The 25674-nt window shown below is 45.2% G+C and overlaps 1 protein-coding gene across 3 annotated transcripts in view; it reads left to right on the forward strand.

Annotated features, from left to right (window-relative positions):
- The window catches only part of Pinx1 (PIN2 (TERF1) interacting telomerase inhibitor 1), a 66244-nt gene that overhangs the window by 10651 nt on the left and 29919 nt on the right, over positions 1 to 25674 (forward strand). For all 3 annotated transcript variants that reach the window (XM_026398877.2, XM_026398878.2, XM_026398879.2), the window contains 2 exons: positions 2270 to 2362; positions 8570 to 8646. In XM_026398877.2, coding sequence (XP_026254662.2) covers positions 2270 to 2362; positions 8570 to 8646 — 170 coding nt within the window. The remainder of the gene's footprint in view (positions 1 to 2269; positions 2363 to 8569; positions 8647 to 25674) is intronic.

Consider the following 25674-nt stretch of genomic DNA (forward strand, 5'->3'; position numbering starts at 1 on the left):
TCTTACAGAGCATAAGACAGCTGTCCCTTCCTACCATAGACAGACAATTAATTCCTGTGCTCAGATGTCAGTAGTGCAGAAGTTGAAACTCTGAACCAGGAAAAAGCAGCAGAAAATGAGAAGGCACATGGGTGCTGGATGCTTCTGGATACTTTCTAGTGCTGAGTAGTTGCAAAAGGGTTTGCTTTATTTGACTATACAGGTAAGTATATCTACATTTTATTGTGTGTTATCTGGTTACCTTGAGACCCATGATAAAATTTCTGGATCTCTTTTTGGTAGACTTCAGGTGAGATGTAGCCTGTGTAGTTGATGTTACAAGGCTATAATGAGAGTTACCCAGAGTTAACAGGCTCAGCAGTTTAAATACCAGGGATCAACTTCTACCTTAATGAATATCCAGTTATGTATAAATGAGAGTCACTTTTCCTAAACAAGTTTGGTGTTATGACCTGGGTGTCAGACTTGAAGTGTCCTTGCCATCACCGTACCCACAGAAGTGAAGACCTCTGTGCCTGGGATTCTTTTCTCAGAGGCATCCACATGCTATCCTTCAACAGGGAAAGAGTCACATTTGAACTTTAGTATTGTAACTTTTTTACTTAGTACTTGAGAATACTCTAACTTTTTAGGCCAAAGGAATCCAAGAAATTATCTCATCTAAGATCCCATAAAGAAAGGATCAGTGAGGTTCAGTTTTATGGGGAGGGGGCAGAGAAAGCAGATTTTTCAGCAGTTTGCTTTTGAACTTTTATGGTGATAGCTGGTGAGTGAGTTTTTCTACTGATGGTTTCAAGATTACTACATTCTCAGAGAGGGATGCCATTGAAGTAGTTCTGGGAACCCTGACTTAGGTGTTCCTTATGCTGCACTGATGGTTGGGGCTCAGCATGATGACTGTAGTGGCCCTTCCTGGCATGTCCCAGGAAGTGCAGATAGGGGACTGTTTCAAGGGACCCACTGGAGCCCCTTGTTATTGTCAGGAAGGCTGTGAGTGTCTCACAGATTTCAAGAGTGGTGCCTTGTCCTCTCACAGCCTCCTTCACAGGTTCATCTGTATAGGGTTTATTTTCCCTTTCAGTCTGAAACCTGAAAGTATTTGATATAATCTGAAAGCTGCTGAGTTATTAATCCGTAGGTAAGTTCCACTTCCAGACCACTAGAGGGGGCTGTATCCTTATGGCAGTGATCCTGCGGTTAGCAGAGGTGCTTCCCTCTCTCTCTAGCTCAGTACAGTCCAGACCAGGCCTTCCTATTGACCATCCCTGGACTGACAAGATCCTTTACAATATTCCTTTCAGAGAAACCTGTCCCAAGGAGCTGACCTGGAAAACTGACATGTTATATTTTCCTGCCATGTTGTCTTCAGTAAATACAGTGTCTTCATCCCAGTGATTTTTCTGGTCACAGTCACATACTACATATATTAAAGTTATAAATGACAGTAATCTCATAATATGTTTTTCTGCAATAATAATATTTTTATTCCCTTAAGATCACCACAAATTCATACCATTTGCCTTTTTACTAAGCAGACATTTTGTTCTGTCCTCTTATTCTTTAAAGTTTCATTTCTAAAAATTCTTTCAGATTTTCTTCCTCCTCTAGATGGCATCTTACATTGCTTTAGTGTTTTGCCACCAGAGAATTGACACTTGGTGTTTCTGTTATCTAGACCATAGACCCTTTTCATTTCTTTCCATATTTTCAGGCTTCATCCATTTGCATGTGCAGTTTTATCCCAAGTGTAGACCCAGGCAGCCCCACCATGATCAAGATGCAGAATCATCTATTCTGCATCTGTATAGTTTTGCAATTTGAGAATGTTATGTAATACAGTAGGTACCCTTTTTAGATCGACCTTCCTCACTGAGCAGGTGCCCTGAGGTTCATCTAGGTTGATGTGTGCATTGACAGCTCAGCCCTGTCTGTTGTAGAGTAACATTCCCCTGTGAGGATGTGCCAGAGTTGGCTCAGTTGTTTGTTAACCTGTTGAAGAACTTTTGGGTTATAGCCAGTGTTTATAAGGTTAATATGAACACTCATGTATAGATCTTTATGTGTTGATTTCTTATCCCCAGAACTTTGTACATTTCTGGAGTGTAACCTTGCCTGATCCATAGTGCACAGTTGAAAAAAATAATCCAAATCATTTGATTAGAGCTCAAAAATAAATTATGGGGCTCCTACTAATATTTAAACATGACCATTGATTATATGAGGATGGATTACACAGATTTTAATGTAATGTTTTTCTTCTTTTTTAAAGACTCCTCAGACAATAAGGAAAAGAAATCTTTTAATCTTGAGGAAAAGTCCAAAATCTCTAAAAACCGGGTCCATTACATGAAATTCACGAAAGGTAAGCTGCACCCTTTCTTTATCTGTTGTAGTCTGTGTGGAAGTTGAGTTTCCGGAAGCATTCTCAGTGTTTCGCCAGCAGAGGTGACTTGCTACGTGTGCCAAGTGGGGAAGTCTGGACCCGTTAAAATGCAGACTGGGCTTGTGGAGCAAAAGGCCCAGTTGAGGCTCCACACTGGGCAGGTCCTGTGACAAAGCTGAAAACTGAAGTCAGCATGCTGCTTTGAGGAGAAAGGGGACATTATGTGGCTAGGTCAGAAAATAATGTTATCATTCAACATTTTTAACTACATCTTAGTGTTTGCAGAGCTGAATGTTGGTGCTAAACGCTTCCTAACGGGCCTGTTCAGAGAATCCTGCTCCACATGGAGATTTTGACTAAGAAAATTTGCATGCCCACGTTGACCCTTTCAACACTCCAGTCTCTCCATCCCATGGAGTGTTGATATAGGCATCCAGGACCTGCGTGGAGATGGTGTTGGAGAACAGGGCAGTGATTCCTACCTTGCCATCACCATACACCCACCCCTCGCAGCTCCTTGGGTGAAGTTGCGCCATGTAGCCACCAGGTGGTGATCTTGTACTGGTGAGAAACCACTTACCTTGAGCTAATCAACTAGGTGTTACTCCTAGAACAGCCACAACACTTATTTTTATGTAATATACTTAAAATGTACCAAAAATGATGCAGATCGTGCCCTGATCCAGGCACCATTGGCTTGTTCTTCCCTGTGAGACTGGATGTGTGTGTCTATCTTGATATGCCAGGAAAAGCATTTCTTGCTTCAGACTTGGTGGCTGGACTGGGGAGGGTTTGCCCCCAGAACCCACCCTGAATAGCAGTGGGATATGGAATTCCCACTCCTCTAAACTGTTGATGGTGTTTCTTGTTTGGGATGAGGACCCCAAAGGATACAACTGTGTTTGGTTTAACTGAGAGGCTGTGGCAGAGCTGAGGGGATTTGGAGCTGAACAACTTCAGAGCTGTGAACAGGAGAAACTGAAACTTCCTCTCCCTCTCTCCCAGTAGGTCTATTTTGAGTTACTTTTGTGTCATCCCATTTTCCTCTCAGACAAAAACTTAGTTCTTAACTTGAGGTTGTGACTTCTGAGCAGGTTCTGTCACCTCTTCAGCCTATTGCAGGCAGAAGATAGACTTTGTTGGCCCCTCTGTCATTTTCAGGAGACAGTAATGGTCCTTTCACACCCAACCCCTTAAATAGCCCTCTTTTTTTCATCAGATCCAATAGAAAAAAATAGAGATGCAGCGGAACGGCTGTTGAGCACAAGCTGTTGCACAGCACGAGAATGACACGGAGAGCACCCCGCAGCTGCTCTGTGGCATGGCAGCCTTTTAAGGTGCCACCCTGCAGGTGGAGTCTTCCTTTGTCCTCTACTGCCTGGCCACATGCCCGACTTCATCTGGAACAACTGCCCAGGAGAGGGTGTGCCTCTAGTCTGCTTTAGTCTGCTCAGTGCCGGGAGTACCTGCCTTCTATTTGTAGCTAAGCTACTCCCGTGCTGGTGATCCTGTCAAAGGGCTCGTTGCATCGTGCCTTCATTTTCTCTTTTAAAATGAGGCTTGCATATTCATTGGCCTCATTTGAGGAGAAGGGAGACATTAGTATGCAGAGAAGAAAAGAGTTCAAGAAATGTTAGAGAGGTAGAAGAAGAGATTGAGTTGAGAAATGGAGGTCATGCAATCTGGGAATAAGTAGAAAAGATGAGAAGGAAGCAGAAATCCAGGTAGCGAAGAAAGTGATTATTTACCCTCCGTCTGCACCATCCACAGTGAAAGCTTATTTTAAAGGTCTTTGGATCTCCCTCAAGAGTCCTGTTGTCACTGGTGTGAGCGATAAGCTTCAGGCCTCCTTTGTCCGTTACTCTCTCAGACACATCATTGACCGTTTTCCTTCTTGCAGACTCATTTTCTTCTTGCAAAGCAAGGAAACGTCCATAAGCACTTATGAGTCTCTCGCCTAGGTTGTGTTTTATGATTTGTGGGTGAAGACCTCTTTTATGGAACTTGTGCTCTTTACATCGTGAGTAAGAGGGAATAAAATACCCACAGCTGTGCTCATGATGAAAGTGACTGACTCACTGAGTTGGAGTGCTCACATCGTGATTCCATGTATGGACCAGGAAGATGACTTTTTTATTTTTTTAGAGTCTCAGGCCTTGAACTCAGCCTCTTACATAGCTGGGGTGACAGGCATTTTATATAGCTTGCTGAATACTGGACATAAACATTTTGCCATAGCAGGTGGGTTGGAAATTTTGCTACTGCCTAAACATCAATGATATCATTTAAGTTCTTTTACATAATTCTTTTTCAAGCTCCAAATATATAATTTTGACTTGAAAAAATTTGTTATATAATTTTAAGTTACTTTCATCCATATTTGTTTAAAACCCAATTCCAGTGAAAAATATTTAGTGAGGCCACATCTGCCAAAGGGAAAATATCAATTTATGTAAAACTATTTTGAAGGCTTTTTCTCTGTGTGGTGGGAAGCTGTCAGGAGAGCATTGCTCTCCCCCTCGGGTCAACACGGCGTGTGAGGGGCTGCATTAGCTGGAGAGGTGCACTCAGCACTACAACCTGGGCGACCTTCTCACCCGCTCTAGACACCTCTCTCTGTGGACACGCATTCCAGGTGGTTGGCAGATGCAAGCTGGCAGACTCTTGCTAAGGCGGGTGCTGATAGCGAGGCCCCGGTTCTCTCCTCCTACTCTTCAGAGTTTGAATACCGAGCAGCCCCACTTGGACCTTGTCAGGAAGGCGCTGTCTCCTGATGGCTTGTTAGGGCTTGGTGTCCACCCCACACTATTCTTTCAGACCCCTGGCTTCCTCACGTTTCCTTTGGGGAAGTTGCCCTTGTTTTTTGCCCTGGGCTGTCAGTCCCCTATGTTGCATCAGAAAGAAAATCAAGTATAGTGTTAATGTATTCTTGGTTTCAGAATGCAAATGAGTTTTTAAATAATTTAAGCTACTACAGAAGCCTTATATTTTTTTTTATTTAAAATAAATACATTTCTGAAACCTATGTTTGTTTGCCCTTGTGCCTTTTTACTCTGAACAAACTCTACTTTTCTAAACGTTTTTTGAGCCTCGGTTATAATTCACTTTTGTCCACAGCTACTGAGTTATTGCTTTTGCTCTTAAACTAAGTGGTTCCCAGTCATCATGACGCCTCCGTCCTGTTTTCTGTTGGAGCTGCCTTTGCTTCCCTCGGACATCTTGATAGGGCACTCGTGTTTGGCTATGTAGTAATGTCCCTCCTTCCGTTCACCATACTGCGTGTTTGGACAGCCTAATGACTATGATTATTAGGCAGACAGCTGAAGTGAGCCTAGGTGCAGTGCTCCTCTGTCGCGCTGACCATGCATGCATGGATGTTGTTATTCAGTTTATACATTCTTAAGAAACCTTTCTTCCCAGTTCGCAAAGTGTTGTGGCTGGTTGAAGGCTAACCAATAGATGAACCAAACCCAGATGGACAGCATGTGTTTCCTAGCCTATTCAGTTTGTTTGTAGTTACTGTTTTCTCTAAGATCTAAGTTTGTCAACACTATTTGCTGTGACTTCACCATAGTTCAGAACTGAGGCTAATAAGCTTTCAAAATTCACTTTTAATGTGCATATTTTATTCACAAGTGATCATGATTTTATAATGCTTACAAAATATTCAACCAGGACCATTAATTAATAATGATCTCAATCACATCCATTTTCACCCACCTTAGGTTTCTTCCAGTCGTTTCTGACACTTATTTCTTCTCTGTGTTCTTGGTTTCCAGATCAGATTCAGAGCAAAGCCTGTAGTAGTCCTAGTCCTGGTTTCTGCGTTTACTTTGAACTTTGAACTTTGTGAACTTTGCTAGAGGGTAGAAGGCTCTGATGGGAGAACCGGTGACCAGAACTTTAGGAACACCTGCACCTGCCTTGGCACTGCCCACTGTCTTGGCAGTGTCCCTCTGAGGTTTAGGTTTGTTTTCATTCTCTTTGTGTTCCTATCTTGACACCTTGTGTTAGGCTTATGCTTTCCCATGTGCCCTCCCTTCTTGGCTCCCTCCAGCTTTTCTTTGTGAAAGAGATCTTAATTTGCATTTCCTTTTAGGGTATCTCTTCCATTCAGGGAGAGAGGTTAGGATAGGGGAACAATGTGTTTTGAACCAAGTGCGGGCTCCCTTTTCTGAAGTAGAAACAGCCACTCTGTGCTTTGCAGTGGAAAATGGGTCTTGCTGGTGACAGCTGAGGTAGATCTCTGCGCCTCCTCAGAGTTTGTCCACCTTGAGGCCCCACGGCCAGTTGTCTTCCCCACTTTGCTGGTTTGTTTCCTGAGTTCCTGCTGTGAGAGGTTTCATTCTGTTTTGGGTTGGGCTTTCCTTGGGGTCTTTTTAACTGTCAGAACCAGGAGTGCTAGTTAGCTCAGGTGGGAGGAGAGCAGTGCTCAGAGCCTTGGCGGGGGACGGGGGTCTCCTGACAAGAGCAGATTGTACTGGCTGCGTGCACCCTTTCGTCGGGTGCTGCTGTCTCTGAAAGTGGTTCTGGAAAGGAGTTTTGTTTGTTTCAGGGAGTCACTGAGTGACCATAGCCCCCGCCATGGTCAGTGAACCAGAACCTTCCAGGTCATGTCATTACTTTGCCAAATTGGTTTGCTACAGGAAGCCAAGAGATTAGTGCATCCCTGACAGCTGAACTTGGCTTCCCACTTGAAATGCAGACCTGCGGCTGTCCTGGGCCACCCCCTCCCCACAGCCACCAGACTTGACAGTGTAGTGTGTTTTAAAGTGCACTTGCCATGAAGTTGACACATGGGAACGGATTGGCCCGCTGCTCACAGGGTGTTATTGATTAGGAGTGGAAACGCCAAAGTAATGAGTTTTAAGTTAGTTGGCTTGTAGGTTTAAAATTAAGTTCAAGTTTAGTTTTGAAAATAAGAATCATACACTGCTGGTGGGACTGTATATTGGTGCAACCACTGTGGAAAAGCAGTATGGAGATTCCTCAGAAAATTGGGAATGGAACCACCATTTGACCCAGCTATCCCACTCCTTGGTCTATACCCAAAGACTTAAAATCAGCATACTATAGTGATAACAGCCACATCAATGTTTATAGCAGCTCAATTCACAATAGCTAGACAATGGAACCAATCTAGATGTCCCTCAATAGATGAATGGATAAAGAAAATGTGGTATATATACTCAATAGAATATTACTCAGCTTTAAAGAAGAGTGAAAGTATGGCATTTGCCAGTTAATGATTGGAGTGGAAGTGAAATAAGTCAATCCCACAAAACCAAAGGCCAAATGTTTTCTCTAATATGTAGATATTAATTCGCAATAAGGCGGGGTTCACTAGGGAAGAATAGCGTTACCTTAGATTAGATAGAGGGAAGTGATGGGAGGGAGGGGAGGGGATGTGGACATAGGAAAGACAGTAGAAGGAAACAGACATTATTACTGTATGTATATATGTGACTGCATGACCAATGTGATTCTGCAACATGTACCCTCAGAAAATGAGAAATTATATCCCATCTATGCATGATAGGTCAAAGTGCATAAATGCATTCTACTGTCATGCATAACTAATTGAAAAAATTAAAAAACAAATAAGAATCATAGATCTTTAGGGCACTATTTTTACCAGAGCCATTTAATTTCTGCTCTTGTTAAATAATCTTGTATTTAAAGATGATAATAACTATTATGGTTAAGAACATTTTTAAAAATTTGAATTTAATCTTGAAAATTTTCATTCATTCAGTTAATAGCTTGAGATCCTGTGTCAATTATTAACTGAACAGTGTAAATCTAAAATGTTTGAAGCTATATATGGAACAATATTTAGTTATGCATTCCATAATCCTGTATAAGTAGCAGTGTCTTTGTAAAGTGACCCAGAAGTGGCACCTTGAAGGCATACAGATTGTGGGGCCAGCCTTGGAACTTGGGTCTCATGGCCGTGTGCTCCAGGTTGTTCCTGTAAGGGTCCTGGTTCCAAGACGTTTACCTGGCTTTAAATTTAATTAATATTATTGAAGAGTTGTGATCTGTGAAGTGGGACAGAATTTCATAGTTAACAAAATTGTGTCTTTTCCAAAAACTGTTTTCCTTTCAGGATTTGCATAATTTGTGCTTGTGCTCCTCATGTTAGAGCGAATGGCCTTACTAAATAGCCGCGTGTTATTTTCCTAGGGAAGGATCTGTCGTCGAGGAGCAGCACGGATCTTGACTGCATTTTTGGGAAAAGGCAAAGCAAGAAGACTGCTGAGGTACTGAGTAGCCCAGTGGAGATGGCGTGTTTCCATGCAGCTTGGTTTTCAAGTGGGTGTGGGGCTATTCTGTGTCTGTTACTAGTAGTACTTTTTAGACACAGTCCCCCTGCAAAAAAACAAAAACAGGAACCACTTTTAGCAACTTCATACAAAAGTTCAGTGTGATCCTTTTAATGATAGTAGCTGATTGCCAAGTTTTGTAAGGAATCTCCTAAGAGGATATGTGCTCTCTGGTCTTTGCTTTTGTTTTTTTATTCTGAGGGGTGAGGACTAGGTTAAAGTCGGGAAGAATGCCTATTGCTGATGTAGTCAAAGGGGAAGGTACCTCCTGCCACCAAGAGCAGGGAGGCGTGTGCTGAGAGGTTTGCCGCTCTGTCCAGACTGCACCTTGTATTTGGAGTTTGCCGTGGGGAGGAAGAGCGTCCCTCAGGTGCTCTACTACTGCCTTTCCATCTGGAGAGCATGTGGACAGGGCATCATCTGGAGGATCCATGGGTGTGGCCTCCCTCGTACATTACTACTTGTTTCAAAACTGGAACGTGAGGATGGGTGACCTCACTACCCACATGGTCCATTGTCCTAATGATGAAACTGGGCTGTATAGGCACACATTTGTTGCACCTCTTCCCAGTAGAAGAGCCAGCTCTGTATGTAGTTTTCAGTTCAAAATAAATTTTTGAACTATAGATTATTCTAGAGATACTGGGATAAAATAAATTTTTTTTATTTTATATTTTTTTGTCTAAGAAAGCCTGGAATATTTGGTTGCTGCAGCTATTGATCAGCTGATCTGTGTCCTGATTGGTTCCTGTAGGAAGAGAAAGAAGTCTTGTTTGATTTATTCCTCACATTTTCCCAGACTCACAGATGTCTTTCCAAGGGTAATAGATTAGTTACTTAAGATTCTTAGAAACTCTTGGATTACCCATGACCAGCATTTTGTTAGGAGACTCCTTCTAGGGCTGGTATTGAATGCCTAGGTCTTTCAGCATCTTTTTGCACCCCCACCCCCTACCTTCAGCAGAGGGGAGACCTGGCTCCTGGTGGCCTGCTGCGGCCGGGGCTGCAGGGTCTGTGCCAGGTTCAGGGAAGGCAGCTGCTCCTCAGGTACGAGGTGCTCTGACATCCAACCACACTGGATGTTCCCTCACAAGGACTGCTGGGAAGCGCAGTGGCCATCTTACAGGCTCATTGTCATCTCTGCCTGTCTGTGGTTGTCGTGAGGGCTGGGTCAGGCTGCGCTCCCTCGTTCACTGAGGACTTTGCATCTGCCTTGCCTCCCCTTCTCTGAGTCTCTATGGCTGTCCTCAGCAGTGTCCGTATCTTTTGGAGATCCTGGCCCTGTGCTCTCATGCCCTGTCACCACTCTACCCCCACAGGCGCCCCCCCTCCCCGCCCCCACGGTCACGGGCAGCTTTGCAGCAGCCCCATGTCCTCCCTGCCTTGCTCCTCTCTCTCTCTCCCTGTCACCTAACCCTCACCTTCTCTGGCAGCCTTTGCAGTCTCCAGCTTAGCTGATCAGGAAAGGACGTGTTGCTGTGGCATTGGTAGCCTATAGCTCATGTGCTAAGTGCAGAAGCTTCTCTGCAGGAGAGCAGAGCTCCCTCGTCCTCTGTCGGGCTCCAGTTGGAGGACTTGCTGGTATCAGGTGCCAGAAGGTTTGTCCACACTCCCTGGTGTTACTGGACTTAGTGGTGGTGGTCTTGTAGTCAGGACAAAGCAAGAAGTTCCCTTGGAGGTCTTCAGTGTTCTCTAGCGCTGGCCAGAGAAAAGTCACTTTTTTCCAATTGGTGAAATGTGGTCATCCTTGGTGTTTGGCTGTGTTTTGAGCAGGGTTTCTGTGCAGTGCTGTCCCTGGCACTCTGGGCTGTGTTCCCTGCTGATGTGTGTGTGGCTGCTGACTGCCTGGTCTTCTGTCCAGTGCAGCAGTTAGTGTGTTCCTGGTTCTCACAGGGAGCTTTGAACAAATGCTGGTGCCAGCTTCTCCCTCCAGACCAGTTAAGTCCAAGCTATGGGTTAGGGGCCAGGCATCAGTATTTTTAAAGGAAAGAATTTTAAAGTGTTCCCTGCTAATTTTGGTGAGGACCAGTGTGTGGTAGAGGAGAGGGTTGAGAATGCCGGCCTGAAGTGCAGGTGTACCGCCTCGGCCTCTGGTGTCACCAGTGTGGCTGCAGAGGGGCTTACTGAGCGGAGGATCCTGGTTGCAGGTCTGGCTGGGGCCTGAGAGCCTGCCCTCTGGTGCCACAGGTGCTGCTGGCCTGTGCAGCGTGCCGAGGAGTTGGCACCTACCTGCATGGATACTGAAAACAGAGTCTAGTTGAATGTGATCGCTTTTAAGGCAATAAGTAAAAAGTCCATAAAGGAGGGTCAGTTTAAGTTTATCTTTAAATACGGTGGGTTTTCATATGTTAAGTTTGCTTTTATTGAGGTACACTGTGTCTTTTTTTTGGGTAAATTGTTGCTGGGAAACCCTACCATGTTAGTTACAGCAGCCCTGACAGACAAGGGCAAGAAGCTTTTGATGAGATTTATTTGAAAATACAGCCTCTTGGCTTCTGTTTGCTGTTGGAAGGAATACTGCCATTTTTCCTCCCTGACTCATTAGCTGGAATGTATATTTGGCATCGTGAAGGCCGTGGTGCTGCCAGAGGTCAGACACCTCAATAGCCTGGGATCCTGTGGTCATGCGGAATGTGAAGGGTCAAGGCCCTCTGGGAAAGGGCCAGCCCTGATCTGTCTTCGACACCTAGACGTGCAAGACCTTGGCAGGAGCAGTTCCAGCCTGGGCACGTCATCTCTCACAGCTGGCCAGCCTATTGTTAATTTCCACCCCCGAGTCTCATAGAAATTATAATTTTATTTAGCATCTGTGTGCAAACACTGTGCTAGACACCTTAATGCTATCTTGTTTAGTCCTCACAACAATCTTATGAAGTAAGCATTTGCACCCTGTTTTTAGCAATGAGGAAACTGGGACTCAGAAATGTCACAATGCTCCAGAGTGACACAAGTGGGATTTTAATACTGGTCCCTCCAACTCCACACTCAGTGTTCTCCTGTCACACTGCTGCCACTGTTAATGAACATTTTTGCATTAAAAAAAAAAATTCACCTTTAACTTATTAAGATATGTTTTAGCAGTTTTCTTTAAGATTTTTATCAGAGAGACCACTAGTTACTATATCATAACTTTGAGGGAAAATGGTTGGCTGTTCCCATTTTGTGAAAAACAATGGTTTAAATTTCAGAACTTTGCTGGCTGCGAAGTTCAGTGGTGAACTCTAAGAGTTCAGAAGCACGTGACCGAATGCCTGGCCTTGGAAGCTGGAGACTGACTGAGGAAAGAGCTGACTCGAGTTTCTGGAGCACATGTGCTGGGTCACTGGTGTCTTTTCTGGTCTCTCAAATAGGTTGATGGGTCTGGTTATATTTATATCCAAAAAAAGCAGCAAAAAAACACAAACAAACAAACAAAACCTTGACTAGTGGTCATAAGGGGTTTGCTTTTTGATAGTTTTCATTTTGAAGCGGTACCGCTTCACAGGACATTGCAAATCCAGTATAGAGGGGCCTTAGGCGCCCTTTCCCCATGTCCCTAGTTGCTGCACCTTGTATAATTTTATTAGGGTTCTCTAGAGGATCAGAATCTTAAGGAGGTATGATTATAAAAAGGGAACTTATTAGGTTGGCTTACACAACCAAAAGCTGGATAGTTCACAGTGGTCGTCTGCAGGCTGGAGAGCTGGAAGAACTAGTAGCTGTGCATCCAAGATGCTGATACCTCAGAACAAGAGGGAAATCAACAGTGCTATCCAAGTCTGAGACGGAAGGCTTCTGGAAACTTCTTGGAGAATCACTGGCAGAGTTTACTTTGGAAGAGTGAAGGAGCGAGAGTCTGATATCCTTAGGAGATTGCAGAAGCAATGATTCGCAGCAGCAATCAAGAGCCTGTTCAGGAAGAATCAGCTTGCTGCTTCCTTGTTCTTCCAACTTTTATTCCATACAAGCCAGCATCATATTGGATGGGGCTGCCCACTTCAATTTGCTATCCCACATGCCAGTCATTTCTAGACACCCTCACTGACACACCCAGAAGCATCAACCTTCTGCATGTCTCCATCCAATCAACTTGACCATTCCAATTAACCATTAAAATAATGGTGGTAGGCTAGAACCAGGCAGTGGGCATTGGTGCAGCCTGAGTGTATAGCCCTCTGGAGACTGAGTGGGGACTGTATCTACTGTCTCAGCCAGGGTTCTGAACTGTCCTCACCCCAAGACGTCTCCCTCTCACTACCTCTGATTGTAGTCATGCGCCCCTCCATCACCTACCCTAACCTCAGGTACCCATTGCTGCCAGCAGAATTGACTAATCAGAAATAGAGCTTCACATGCATCAACCTCTGCTCTCACAGCTTGGACCTGAATATGCTCAGTTGGCTGTGGTTAGTGAAGGGGTCAAGAGTGATTGTGCTCTCAGTGACCTGCCTCCTCTGCCTGTCCATTCCTACATCATCTTCTGCCTTCTGTCTTTTGGGTCTCTAGAGAACTTGTTGTAGAACTCAGATCATGTGACATTGTTCAAGTCTGGGCATGTCAATTAAGCTGTTTACTTTAATAAGTCCAGGAGCATTCCACACTATAAAGTGATGTGCATATCCAGGATGCACACTGGTCGTCTGCACTGTGTTGATGTGGGAGACTTCTCTGGGCTGTGTCTCAGGGTACCTTTATCACAGGGAGCAAGGAGACCTTTAAATGTCATGCAGGATTGGTTGGTTTGTGGGCAAACAAACAAGTTTGTATGGGTATATAGGGTTTGGAGCTTTCACTGGGTTTTTAAAGGAATCCTTGATCCCAAATGAAGCTTCAAATCTAGGACTGCATAAAAATGTCACTTATGCATTCCTGCACCTGAATGAAACCACTTCAAACATAAATTCTCTGCATGAGAATTTATAAACTAGGCCAGGCCAAGAATCTGATCTTAATTATTTTGAATATAATATGTAGAAATAAAAGAAAGTGACATCAAAACAACAGTTTAAGCTAAAACAGGATGTGTAGGACAGGTTGGTGGAGTTTAAATCACGCCTTCCATCCTGTTTGTGACTTTGTGCTCTAATTGAGAAATGGACCCGCTATGTTTTACATGTGGACTGTTCTTCAGTCATGTACGCTGGGCAGCACACAGCTTCAAGAGAGCCCTGGTGTGCTCCCAGTGCTGGATCCCAGGCATTGCTTGACCCAGTGTGTGGCACATACAGGGACTCAGCAAATCAAAACCTTATTGTGCTTCTTTTTTTCAAAAAAAAAAAAAAAATTAAAAAATGGACTTCATTGATTAGTATTTTAAAAATCATGGCTTATATAGCTTCAGAGTTAGTATTCAAAATCTTTTCCTTTTGAAAGGTTTTGATCAATATGCATAAACAGCTTTACTCCAAGAGCAGGAAACATTGGTCAGTCTACTTCCCACTCTAGATCACAGTGCCGACAGTAGGTTCTTTCCGGAGGATCCTGCGTGTGGGCTCGTGCTGTTTTATGTTTTAAAGCACTAATCCAACTGGCCTGAAGTTGACTCCATGCGTTGTTTCTCAGGCCAGAATAGTCTTTCACAGATTAGACCGTTTGTCGCTGCTATAGGAATGAAGGCCCTTGAACACACTCAGGGCTCTGCTCTAACTTTATTGGTGCTTAGAGCTTCCTGCAGCCACGAACTGTTGGGAGACACTGGTTCTTAGTGAAGCCTGGCTGTTCAGACTTCCTTGCTTAAAGAGCAGAGGGTCATTGCAAATTGGCACTTACTCAGGAAACTAATAAACGTGCTGCGCATGTCTGTTTCCAAGTCCTTCCTTTCCCCACCATCTTTTTGCTGTGTTAATTGGAAGACAGTGCTTTGGAGTGGAGGGCCCATAAATTGGAGCTGTCTGCACTTTCTGTGAGAGAAAGACGTGATCCAATATATTGAATTGAAATTATTTAGACCCCCCAAGACCTGCAGCAGGTTCTTGTGCTAGCTAATACCTTCCAGGAGTTGTGTATAGTGTGTGTGTGTGTGTGTGTGTGTGTGTGTGTGTGTGTGTGTCTCACTTGGTTTACAAGTTGAAGTTAGAGACACAGAAAAACAAATTCCAGTAGATCCTATCTGGTTGAACTTCCTGATACTCCTATTTTTTTCCCTCTCTCATTTTTTCTCTCCCCCACCTTCCAGTTTCCTTCCTCTATCCACTTTGTTTCCTGATACGGTGTTATCACTAGAGAAAATACCCGTACGCCACATCGAGGATTGAGGATGTGTTTACCAACCATCTCACTTTGTTTCTCTGAACAGTGGGCCTCTGGCCTAGGCTGCTGGCAGAGTAATTGTCCACTTCTTCACCTCTGTGACCCGGTGGAGGCAGGAACTTTGAGTGCTTCATATTCTCCTCCAGGGTGCCCAATTACTGATCACCTTCCGTGCATTCTTCTGGTGGTTGTTGCTTTTCTCACCAGAGCGTGGCTTCTTTGCAGTCTGTGTTCCTTTCTCATCTTTTATTCCGAGTCCCCTTTTTCCTGTTTCTGACTGATTATTTGATCTGAAAACTACCTTCAAGCAGAGCCTGATCTTCTGTTTGGTTGGATTCAGGGGTATTTTGGACCATTCTTCCTTCTGGTTGGATTCAATGTCGTAAGTACCTCTTAGGGAAGGTCATTGTATAAAGAAGAGTCCCTTTTTAAAATTAATTTTTACCTGAATTGTCTTTGAATTGAAGGCTGTTTTTCCTGTTGTTCTGGATTTTCATGCTCATCGCCTGCATCAGTGGGCTCAGTGAAGCTTCATAGGTGTTTTCCCTTCCTGAAGCTTGTCACTGCCCTTCTGTCCCCACTGCAGGGCTGGGCACCAGCATTCCAAGGACAGGTGGCTTTCCCAGCCCAGTCATTGTTCAAGTGACCTTCTTGTGAAAAGCCTTTTAGGTAGTGACCAATTTAAACTTAGCTTTAAGCATGCCACGTGGTGCACCTGAGTTCTAAAATATTTTTTTCCAGCAGTGTTGACTTCTGTAATTATTGTCATCATTTGACCATTGAAGACAGAATCGAGATTTTTTTTTTAATATATCTTTATAAGCTGGGACATTTGGCCAAAACTCGTGTATCTCTTTGAAGTGAAATTTTATGAAGTTGTGTGATGTTTTGTTTAATCCTGGAAATGTCTAATTTGGTACCTGTTAAATGAAGATTAAGTTGGGTGTAGGACTAGTAACCTGACCACAGATTTAACTGAAGCCGAAGCATGTAGTGTGGCACCTGCCTGAATACAGGCTGGGCCGCCCTGGACAGGTGGCGCCTACGTGAAAGCAGCAGGCTTTTCACCTGTTCTGGGCTGGAACAGGGTTTGACCTGTTCTGTTCAGGCCCGGTCACCCTTTTTTAAAGGAGTGTGTTCAGAGACACGTTCAGGAACAAAGGTTTCTGGAAAGCATGTCATGCACTGGAACAGATAAAGGAGTTCAGTGTGTCTAGCAGACGAGTGGTTAGGAAAAAGGAAGACCGATACTGACAGATGAAACTCACAGAAGGATGTCCTCTCTGGAAAGAAAGCAGCCCGGGTTGGTCAAGCGGTCAGCTAGAGGGCCCACTCGTGGACGCCTGTGGACAGGTAGGCCTCTGAGCCCCTCTGGCGCTGCCTGTAGGATTCCAGAGTAAGAGAAGGCCCTGGTGACGGCTGCTGGTGACCCGGCTCCACCTTGAAGAACCATGTTCTCCCTGACTGCAGGGAGAGAACATTACTTGGATTCTTCTTGATTCTCCACTCCAGGTCAATTTTGGCTTTTTCTACTTATGTTGTTTATCCAGGAAATGAGTGTGCAAGGTCTTTGGTGTGTTCAACCCGGTACTGAGTGATGCTGGGGTATAAGATCGAGCCATCTGTCTTAGCAGGTTTAAGCCTCAAGTGAGTTATGGGAAGGTGGAGAGGAAGGTACCTCTTGGTTATTCCTGTGTGATCTGTCAGCTCACTTTCCTTTCCTGTGCAGAGTGCTGAATTGTGTGTTCTGGTAGCAGATTCTGTTCTCACAGATGACCTTGGCGACACCTCCCATCCCCATGCCTCTCCTCTCTACCTGCTTGTGCCTGCTAGAATCTGGCCATGGGGACACTGTGGGACTTATGAGGCCTCAAGGTGGGTAGTCGAGCTGCCTGCACCCCCAGGCTGTGAGAAAGCTCAACACCCAGACTAACCTACAGGAGAGACCATAATTGTGTGGGGTATGCAGGTGCCCAGAGGCCCCATTGAGAGAGGGGTTCCAGGCCAGCCTCTCCTCTGTCAGCTGTGACCACCTTTAAACAAGACCTCCATGAGACCTAGATGGCCAAGCTTTCCTCAGAAATGGGGTAAGAAGGTGAAATCAATGTGACCTTTTGAGTTTTGGGATGCTGTTTTGTTTCTGTTGTTGGGTTTTTTTTTTTGGTGCTCAGATTGAACCCAGGAGTGCTTTACCACTGAGCTACATACATCCTCAGTCCTTTTTATCTTTTATTTTGAGACAGATTCTCCTAAGTTGCTGAGGCTGGCCTCCAACTTGTGATCCTTCTGCCTCAGCCTCCTGAGTGGCTGACCTCACAGGCATGTGTCACTGTGCCTGGCTCTTGGGGGAGTTCTTACATGGACAGCTCTAATGGCTCTCCCAGGATTCATCATCCCATGGTTTTGTGACTGTGCATTGATGGTGAGCCTTGCAGAACCATCTTAATGAGTACATTGAAGAAAGCATGTCCCCTAATGAGGTCTTCTCTTCTGTTCCATTCTGTGGACAGGGGGATTGTGAGTAGCACTGCAGAGTCTTACATGGCTGCACTTGAGCCCTTGAGTGGTTTCAATACTGATCTGGAGAAAGCAGTCAGCCTCTGAGCCTCGGCTTCTTGTTTATGGGGCAGTAAGTGGTGATGAGTGATGTGCCACAGGAAGCTCTCTGCAGGGGGCCCCCACGCACTCAGTGCCCAGTTCGTCTTGGTCTCTGTCTTTGTAAGCTACTGCTCACACCCACATTCCAGGTGGTGGGTGGTGACTCCCACTGAAACACGGTTTAGAAATGAGACAACTAGTCCACGCTCGGTTGTGTGGTCGCATGCCGAGCAGCGAGGGAGCGTGCTCGTGGCTGGCAGGTCCTCCATTCTTAGTCCCCTGGCAAACTGGCTTCTGGGTGCCACATGTCCATTACAGCAGGGAAGACACGTTCTTTGTTCCAGTTAACATTTAAGATAAGTAATGCCCAAGGCCAGCCTGCCTTCTAATAGGATGCGCTCCTCAACTTGAGGCAGGATAGACATTTAGACTTACTGCTTTAAAAGTGAAAGAAAACTGAAGCAGAAGTTCTTTATCATCAGCAGCGTTTATTAAGTGTTGTGGAGCTTGTTAAACATTTTCACTGAGTGTCCTAGAGGGGACAACATTGACTGCAGTTTTCAAGGTGATCAGAGGCCCCTCGCCCCCAACGAGGTACAATGTCTTAGTGTCCTTAGGGTTTGTTTGTGTAAAGTAGCAGGATCCCAAGGACAGTCTCCTGGAGTGTGTGCCCTGTACCAAGAAGTACTTCTGTCATCACGCTGGAAAGAAGTGCGTTGTCTGTCCGTTGACAATAGACAGAGAAAACACACCTTTAACGTACATTTCTGAGAGTAGGTTATATAAAATTATTCTTATTTATAGAGCGAGCCCACTTCAAATGACCCAGAGAGGTCACAGGAAATTTCCCTGTTTTCTGTTCATCTGAAGGCAGTGTGATTGAGTGCCCTGTGTGTGCCAGTTATAACTACTCTGAAGCAAAGACAGGGAGAGTCGGCCCCCAAGGGCCCCATGGTCCTCTGCTACAGGAGGCGGGAGCTGCAGGGCGTCTCCACTGGAGTCTGACAGGATCTTCTTGTGTATGTTCCCCACAGCAGCTTGAGTGATCTCTTGAGAATGTGATTGGGACGTGTCATTACTTTGCCCCAAACCCTCCTGAGTCTCCCTATCACACTCGGTAAAAGCCACCTCCTGAAATGGCCTAAAGCCCTAATGATCCCAGCCTCTTCCCAGCCCACAGTTACTGCTCTGCCTCTGCCCGGCCCGTCACTGTCACTGCCTTCTTGATTCCACTTGGAATGGCTTCCTTTGCCTCCTTCACGGTTTTGATCAAATGTCATCCTTGTCAGCCTTCCTTAGTTACCCTATTTGTAATTGAAAAACAAACGTCATACCCCTGATGCTGGGGCACCCTGTCCTGGCTTGTTTTCTCCGTGGCAGCTGCAGCCCTCAGATGGGCTCATTTACTCCTCACTCTGCCCTGGTGGACTGCAGCTCCTCTGAGGGCAGGAGCTTTGTACTTGCCAGCTTCTGGGACCACGCCTGGCCTGGTTTTGCTAAATTGAGTCCAGGCCTTGGAATGTGCTGTAAACAGTGTGGGAGCACTGGCAAGGAGAAGCTGAGCTGGGCTGGAGGGCTGGGGGAGAGAAGCAACTTGAATAGGACGCATCCTGGTCTGCGACTCAGATGTCAGCGGGTCCCTGCGAGTGACTGTGAACGTGAGAGCCAGTGGGGAGAGGAGACAGTGGTGTCCTATCCGAAGGCTTCCAGGACTCATGAAGTGACATCAGTGATTGTGATGATGGTAGTAAGTATTCCTCAGGGCAGCAGAATGTGCCTGTGGTCTATTCTGACACCCTGGCTTATTCGGAGGTGAGTAAGCCAACTGATTCAGTGGGGCCAGAACTGCACAGCGAAGTACAGCCAACCAGATCCATCTGTCGCATGTGCTAGGAGAGCCGTAAGTGTCCTGGGCATGTGAGCGTCCACATCTGTCCTCCTCCCCATTTCAGTTGGAGCCTCGGGAGCTTGACTAGAGTGATATGGTGTGTGGGGCGCGGGGAAGCAGGGTGCTTGCCGGCCTCGTCCAGTTACCCATGTAGGCAAAGCCGCTCCCCTGAGTTAGAAGTGTCACGGAGCTGGTTTCCTAGTGAGCACGCACTTGATAAAAGGAAGAAGGGCAAGATATTGACTTTCCAGGGCCTGTTCTATCAGTGCTCTGCTAATCAACAGGATAAATTATTGCTCTTCAGAAACAGGAGAGGACACCCTTTGACTTGAAGGCATTCTACCTTTCTTCTGTTTGCTCTTCCTCTTTTATCAGGAGAGATCTTTCCTCCAACCACTTGCTCCTTAGGGGTTTTGTTAAGTACTGAAGGGAAACTGAAGGGAGCTCTTTTGATTTATCTTCTATCCTTTCCTTTTGGTCACTCCACAGGGCTAAAATAGCCGAGTTGGCTTTAATATGTCGCCATTAGAGACCAAACATTAGCTGAAATAAACCATCATGCCTCACAATGAAAAATGTCCTCTGATTGGCTAATTAATCAGTCAAAGGGGAATGACATGGCTCTCGGCTTGAGGGACTCTGCTAGAGAGAAACAGGCTGTTGATAAATGGTTTTCCAACAAATTCATATATCAAGGAAACTTAGTCATTTTTTAACTACAGTTTGTGTGACTGCAATTTTTTTTCTAACTTTTTCTTTTCTGCTGCTCTTGCTGTTTAGGCTGCATTTTTGTGTTGTTGATAGAAAAATATAGGATTTTAGATATGAGAAAATAAATGCTTTCTACTTATCCATGTCTGTTAGACAGGTTGGTTTTGACTGTCTGGGCTTATCAGTAAGAGAAAATCAGGTCCTTCTCCAGAATAATTTATGAAATTCTCCTTTCCTGGCTTCTGTCGGAGTTAAAGGCCTCCGGGTTCTGGTCACGCTGGCTGAGTTGGAATGCCAGTTCCAGCAGCTGCGTCAGTGAGCTGCTGGGTGAGCGCTCAGCCTCTCTCTGTGCTTTCACTGCCTGGTCTTTAAACTAGGGGGAGCGACGATGAGATTGTCACCTGCCAGGATCGTGGGAGGAACAGGGGATCATCTAAAGTATTCAGCAGTGACTGCACACGGGGTAGGACCCCAAATGCTTGCTGTTCTTTTGTAATCAAAGAAATATATGCACAGATGTGAGAATAGTGCTGCATTAAGCTGCTGCCCTTCACTGCTTCACCTCCCAGGCTCTGGCAGTTTTTTTAAAATCATGATATTTTGTGATATTTGCCTTGATATTTTAATATAATATTTCACATTAACATTTCTTTTTTTAAAGGTGGGTACCAAGGATTGAACTCAGGGCATTTGACCACTGAGCCACCATCCCCAGCCCTATTTTGTATTTTATTTAGAGACAGGGTCTCACTGAGTTGCTTGGCACCTTCTTTTGCTGAGGCTGACTTTGATCATGGATCCTCCTGTTTCAGGCTCCCAAGCCTCTGGGATTACAGGTGTGTGTCACTGCACCCAGCTTTACGTTAACATTTCTTGATGTGTTAATTGTTAACATCTGGACTTCTGTTTTCCTAGTTTAGGATTTTGGGTAAAGAGTACCAAACTATTGATGTACTTAATTATTTATTAATTTGTTACTTGGCACTTATATTTTTATAACTACAAAAATATTGTTCTCCGCTAAGCCTAATGGTGTGCTGTGAGGCTATTTCCTTTACATTTTTGGGTTGTTTTCTGGTAAGACGAAAAGGCTTCTAAGAACCCATGTGCCTTTTCACACACCTGCCAGTAGTCCCTTACTGTGACACCAGGCAGGGTGTCCACAGTATCAGTGTTGGGGTCTGGACCGGCTACCCTGGAAGACCTCCACCCTCTACCTCCCTTTCCTGCTCACTGTTCCTGGGGGCTGGCCACACCGGTCATGCTGGAACCGAGGCAACACACAGCCATCAGCAAATGCAGACCAGTACATCACACTTTTGTCATTGGCTGTCTTATTTACCTAGAATGGATAGACAGTAAACTTGAGTATGATCTTTAGTTTTTGAATATGATCTTTTTTTTTTCTTCTGACTGTTGTATCCAGTTGACTGCCAACCTCTGCCTTCCTCCATTCCTGCAGGTGAAACTATTCCTTACTTCTCATTGACCTTTTAATAACACATGGCTTACTGTAGCACCCAGGCAATATTGGGCTCATAGGTCCTTATGGGTCCTCACTGTAGGTGCTCACTAGGCGACCAGGTAACTGGAAGATAGGTGGTAAAATTAAATTGAAAGATTTAGTTTCTTTAATACTCATGGGAATGAAGTGTATTCATTACTCTGCTCTTTAATTGATAATCCTATAAAAGAGTTTTCTACTTACTGCTAAAAGCCATGTATATTATCTATTATAGTGAGTTATTCAAAATTCACTTCCATAGTAAATCTGTTTTCATCAGAAAAAGAAGAAAGGATTCTTCAATACTAGAGAAGAACCTCCTATCTTGCAGATCAGCTTTAGTGCCGTGGAGCGCTCAGGCCTCGTGTGCAGTATAAATAAATTCATGAAGTGTTCTTGCCAGAAAGTTGAACCTAAATCCAATCAAATCTCTCAAAATGGTCTTCAGTCCCAGAAGACATGGTGTGGACTCAGAGCTTAACAAACGCACAAAGAAGCAAACAAGTCCAACATGTGGGGCATGGGGGGAGACAGCTGACCCCGTTTCTACAGGAAGTTAGTGGCGTGAAGGAGTAGTGGGGCAGAGGGAATGCTATGCTAGACCTACATGATGTGAGCAGCCAGACACGTCGTGGGGCATTGTTTGGGACCTGTTTGAACCAGAGACTGCTGAAATCTGATGGCGTGTATCAGATGATACCAAGGAATTTTGTTAGGTATGCTAATGGCATTGTGATTAAGTAAGTACATTTCCATGCTTTTTAAAAAATGACATATAGGGAAGGAGTGGGGATTTTTAAGTCTGGCGTGGGTTTAAAATATTAAAGCATAGAACCAGGAAAGGACATAACACTGTGGCAGAACTTTAATAGTTGTTGTTAGGAATTTTGGAGTTCACAAATTTTTTTATTTGCAATTTTTCACAGTGAGTTTCTTTTAAAAGTATCTACTAATGAATGACATATTATTTAACACTTATTTAGCTCCACCAGAGGATGGTTTAATTATTTTGTGAGATAAGCTCAGAATGTCATGATCGTTCTTCAGGTGCAGAGTTACTAGTGCCCAGCTAGTTTTTGTCCTGGTTTACTCCGCAGTACGTCTTCTTGTCATGTGTGATGACATTAAGAGAACTTCAGGGTGGAAGCCAGCAGAGAGTAGGGGTGGCGGAGAGGGGGCCATTTGGGTTCTTTGGTGGAGCCTCGGGCCCTGGTTCCTTGAGCACCTCCCATCCTAGAGGTGTGCACAGCCTGGCCGTACCATCATCCCTGGGCCACATGGGACAGAGGTAGGTGTGGGAACTGGCCTTCCTGGCACCTGGTCCTGCTATGGTCTCTCTTCTCATGGCTACTCAGGAAGGTAAGGCTGGGGAGCATCAGCAGCTCGGAAGGCTCAGGACTGCAGGGTATCTAAGGGAGTTTTGTCATCATTGAGTTATGGCAGAGACAGAAGTCTCAATTGGGAACAAGTTTCAGGGGATGGAGGGGGTTGCCCTAGAGTCTTTAGTGTATGTGTCGCTCACAGAACTTGTCTGCTGGGCCTGTGTGACCCATGTATGGCCAGCCCTGTGAGCCTCATCCTGGACTCCTTGGCCTGCTCCCGAGGAGGGGGTTCCTGGAGATGTGTGCCGCAGGCCTTGACTGCTCCAGGGGGTCTCTCGGCACCTCTGTCCCCTGGTGCCTTTTTGTTTGTTCGTTTCTTTGAAGACTTGTGCTCTTTGCTTTTGGGTACATTTTTCAGTTTGTCCATAGGATGTAGTTGTGAGTCTATATGTCTTTTACTTCCCTTTCATGTCGAAGGAACAATACAGTGCGCTCAGTTTGTCACATCTTGGTGCTCTTGTGTCTGCGACTTTTTCTTTGTCACTGTCTGTGACCAGCATATCCATGGCCAGTGACAGAGGAGGCTTATCATTAGACAGACTTGTTCCTCCGGCAGTCAGGAATCTTGAGCTGTTAATCACAAGTTCAAAACTTCCAGGAGTCAAGTTACACTGACACCAGAATTTCTTTTTCACTGGAAGTGGTTTGGCCATTTCTATGAGGACTGATTGTTTCCAGGCACAGCAGTGTATGCCTTTAACCCGTGCGTGACTCAGGAGGGTGGCAAGTTCTAGACCAGCCTCAGCAGCTTAGCAAGACCTTGTCTCAAGGTGAAAAACATAAAAAGGGTGGTGGCTGTGGCTCAATGGTAAAGTGCCCCTGGGCCCAGAGAATCCCAGGCTAGCTTCTGGGTGAGGGTACTTACAAGGCACTTACCTTCTCTGAACTTGTTTTTCACTTGGTAAAAGAAGGATGAAGACCCAAGCTGAGGTCATTTTTGCTGAAATGTATGAAAGGACTTTGTGATACTTGAAGGCATAATGTCAAAGTAAAGAGTCACTTTACCTTTGAGGAAGCCAGTGTAAGCACATACATGGTCGTGTTCACAGCCTTCTCCTTTAGAAGATGAGGACTAGAGTTTGAGGTCTGACTGATGAAGCCCTCCCCGGAGACCGTCCTGTTCCTTGGCTTATTCCCACCTGACTGCCTTCTGCAGGGCAAGGCTTGACTCATCCACGATACTAGGAAGAAGTGGCCAAAGTGTGTTCTAGGATGCCATCGTCTAGCCGCAGTGTATGCATAGAATCTGTTCATCTCAGTCTTGCTGAGCTTGTGATGGTAAAACCTGGAGTGGGAGAGACCATGCCAGGGACTCCGCCAGGAGCCGCCATCTTACGCTGACCTCAGCTTGGGCCAGTTTCCCCCACACTTGATTCTGAGGGCCTTGCAGAGCTGAGCGCCTTGCTCTAGTGCCACGTCTTGAGGCTTCAGGAAAGGAAGGAGAAGAGTGTGGTGCTCTTTCTCTTGAGGCTGGCATGGCATGAGAACTTGTGCTTTAGTCTCAGATCATGTAGATTAATTCCTTTCTGATGTTTTAGTGAACCATGTTAACTCTCAGAATCATTATCACTGACATTGTATCAACCCTGTGGTGACTTCTGATCTCATCAGTGTGGTGTAGCAGCAGGGTGGCTTTTACGTCGGACCGGCTTACTCATTTGTTGCAGTGTTTGCATTCACTAACACCTAGGAAGAGCCCCAGACTCTGTACATCAGACCTTGCTAGGTACTATGGAAGTGACAGTGGAGGTAGAACAATGAGATTTAAATCAGATCTGAGAAGGGAAGAGGACTCTATAGACCAAAGTGACACATACAGAAATGGTGCCATGTAGTGGGAAAGCAGAGGCTCATGATCCAGACCTGGTTGTGTTTGGTTCTGCCCCTCCAATTGTATGACCTTAATCCTTCGAGTCTCAATCATCAGATAGTGACAGCCCGGCAGTGGCTGATCCAGAACCAGCATTGAACCCAGCTCAGCTTATGGGAAGTTGTCCTGACTGGGAGACCTCCTTTGCCCAGTGGCATACCTAAGATACACACACTCCCCTCCCGTGACATCCTGCCAGCTAACTCTTGTCTGATAGATCTGGGTGTGCATCCTTAGATGCCACACTTGGGGGTCACGGTCTTATCTGCTGGATCCCAGTTGAGAGAGACTGTGGTGGGATCTGCCAGAGGTGGATTGTCATTTACTTGGGTTGGTCTGAATGCTTTTTCCTGTCAGACCTGTCAGAGCCAACTAGGTATCGGGGGAAAGGTTGAACTGTAGTCATTTATGGCAGGTACAGAATGCAGAGTAAGGTGCAGAGCACAACTAGGCGAGAAAAGGTGGTCATGGGAGCAGATATGTCTTCACCTCCCCTGCAACTGCCAGGCCTCTGGGCCTCCAGGGGACCTTGTCCTTGTACCATGAAAGTGGCAGCACCAGAAATCTTGAGGTACAAACACCCGTAAAGTCTTGTCAGTCTTCAAGGACTCACACTGATGTCACATTCTGTAGAGTGAATAGCATAAAACATAAGGGGGCCGTGAGAAAACATTTAACTGAGTCTACCTACCATTTTTGCAGTTATTTCTTCTAAAGATAGCAGAATAGATTTCAAACTAAAAAAAAAAAGTAGGAAATTATTTCTCCAAGTGTTTTATTGAAA

The sequence above is a fragment of the Urocitellus parryii genome, chromosome 14 (assembly GCF_045843805.1).
Source record: "Urocitellus parryii isolate mUroPar1 chromosome 14, mUroPar1.hap1, whole genome shotgun sequence".
NCBI classification, from domain to species: domain Eukaryota; kingdom Metazoa; phylum Chordata; class Mammalia; order Rodentia; family Sciuridae; genus Urocitellus; species Urocitellus parryii.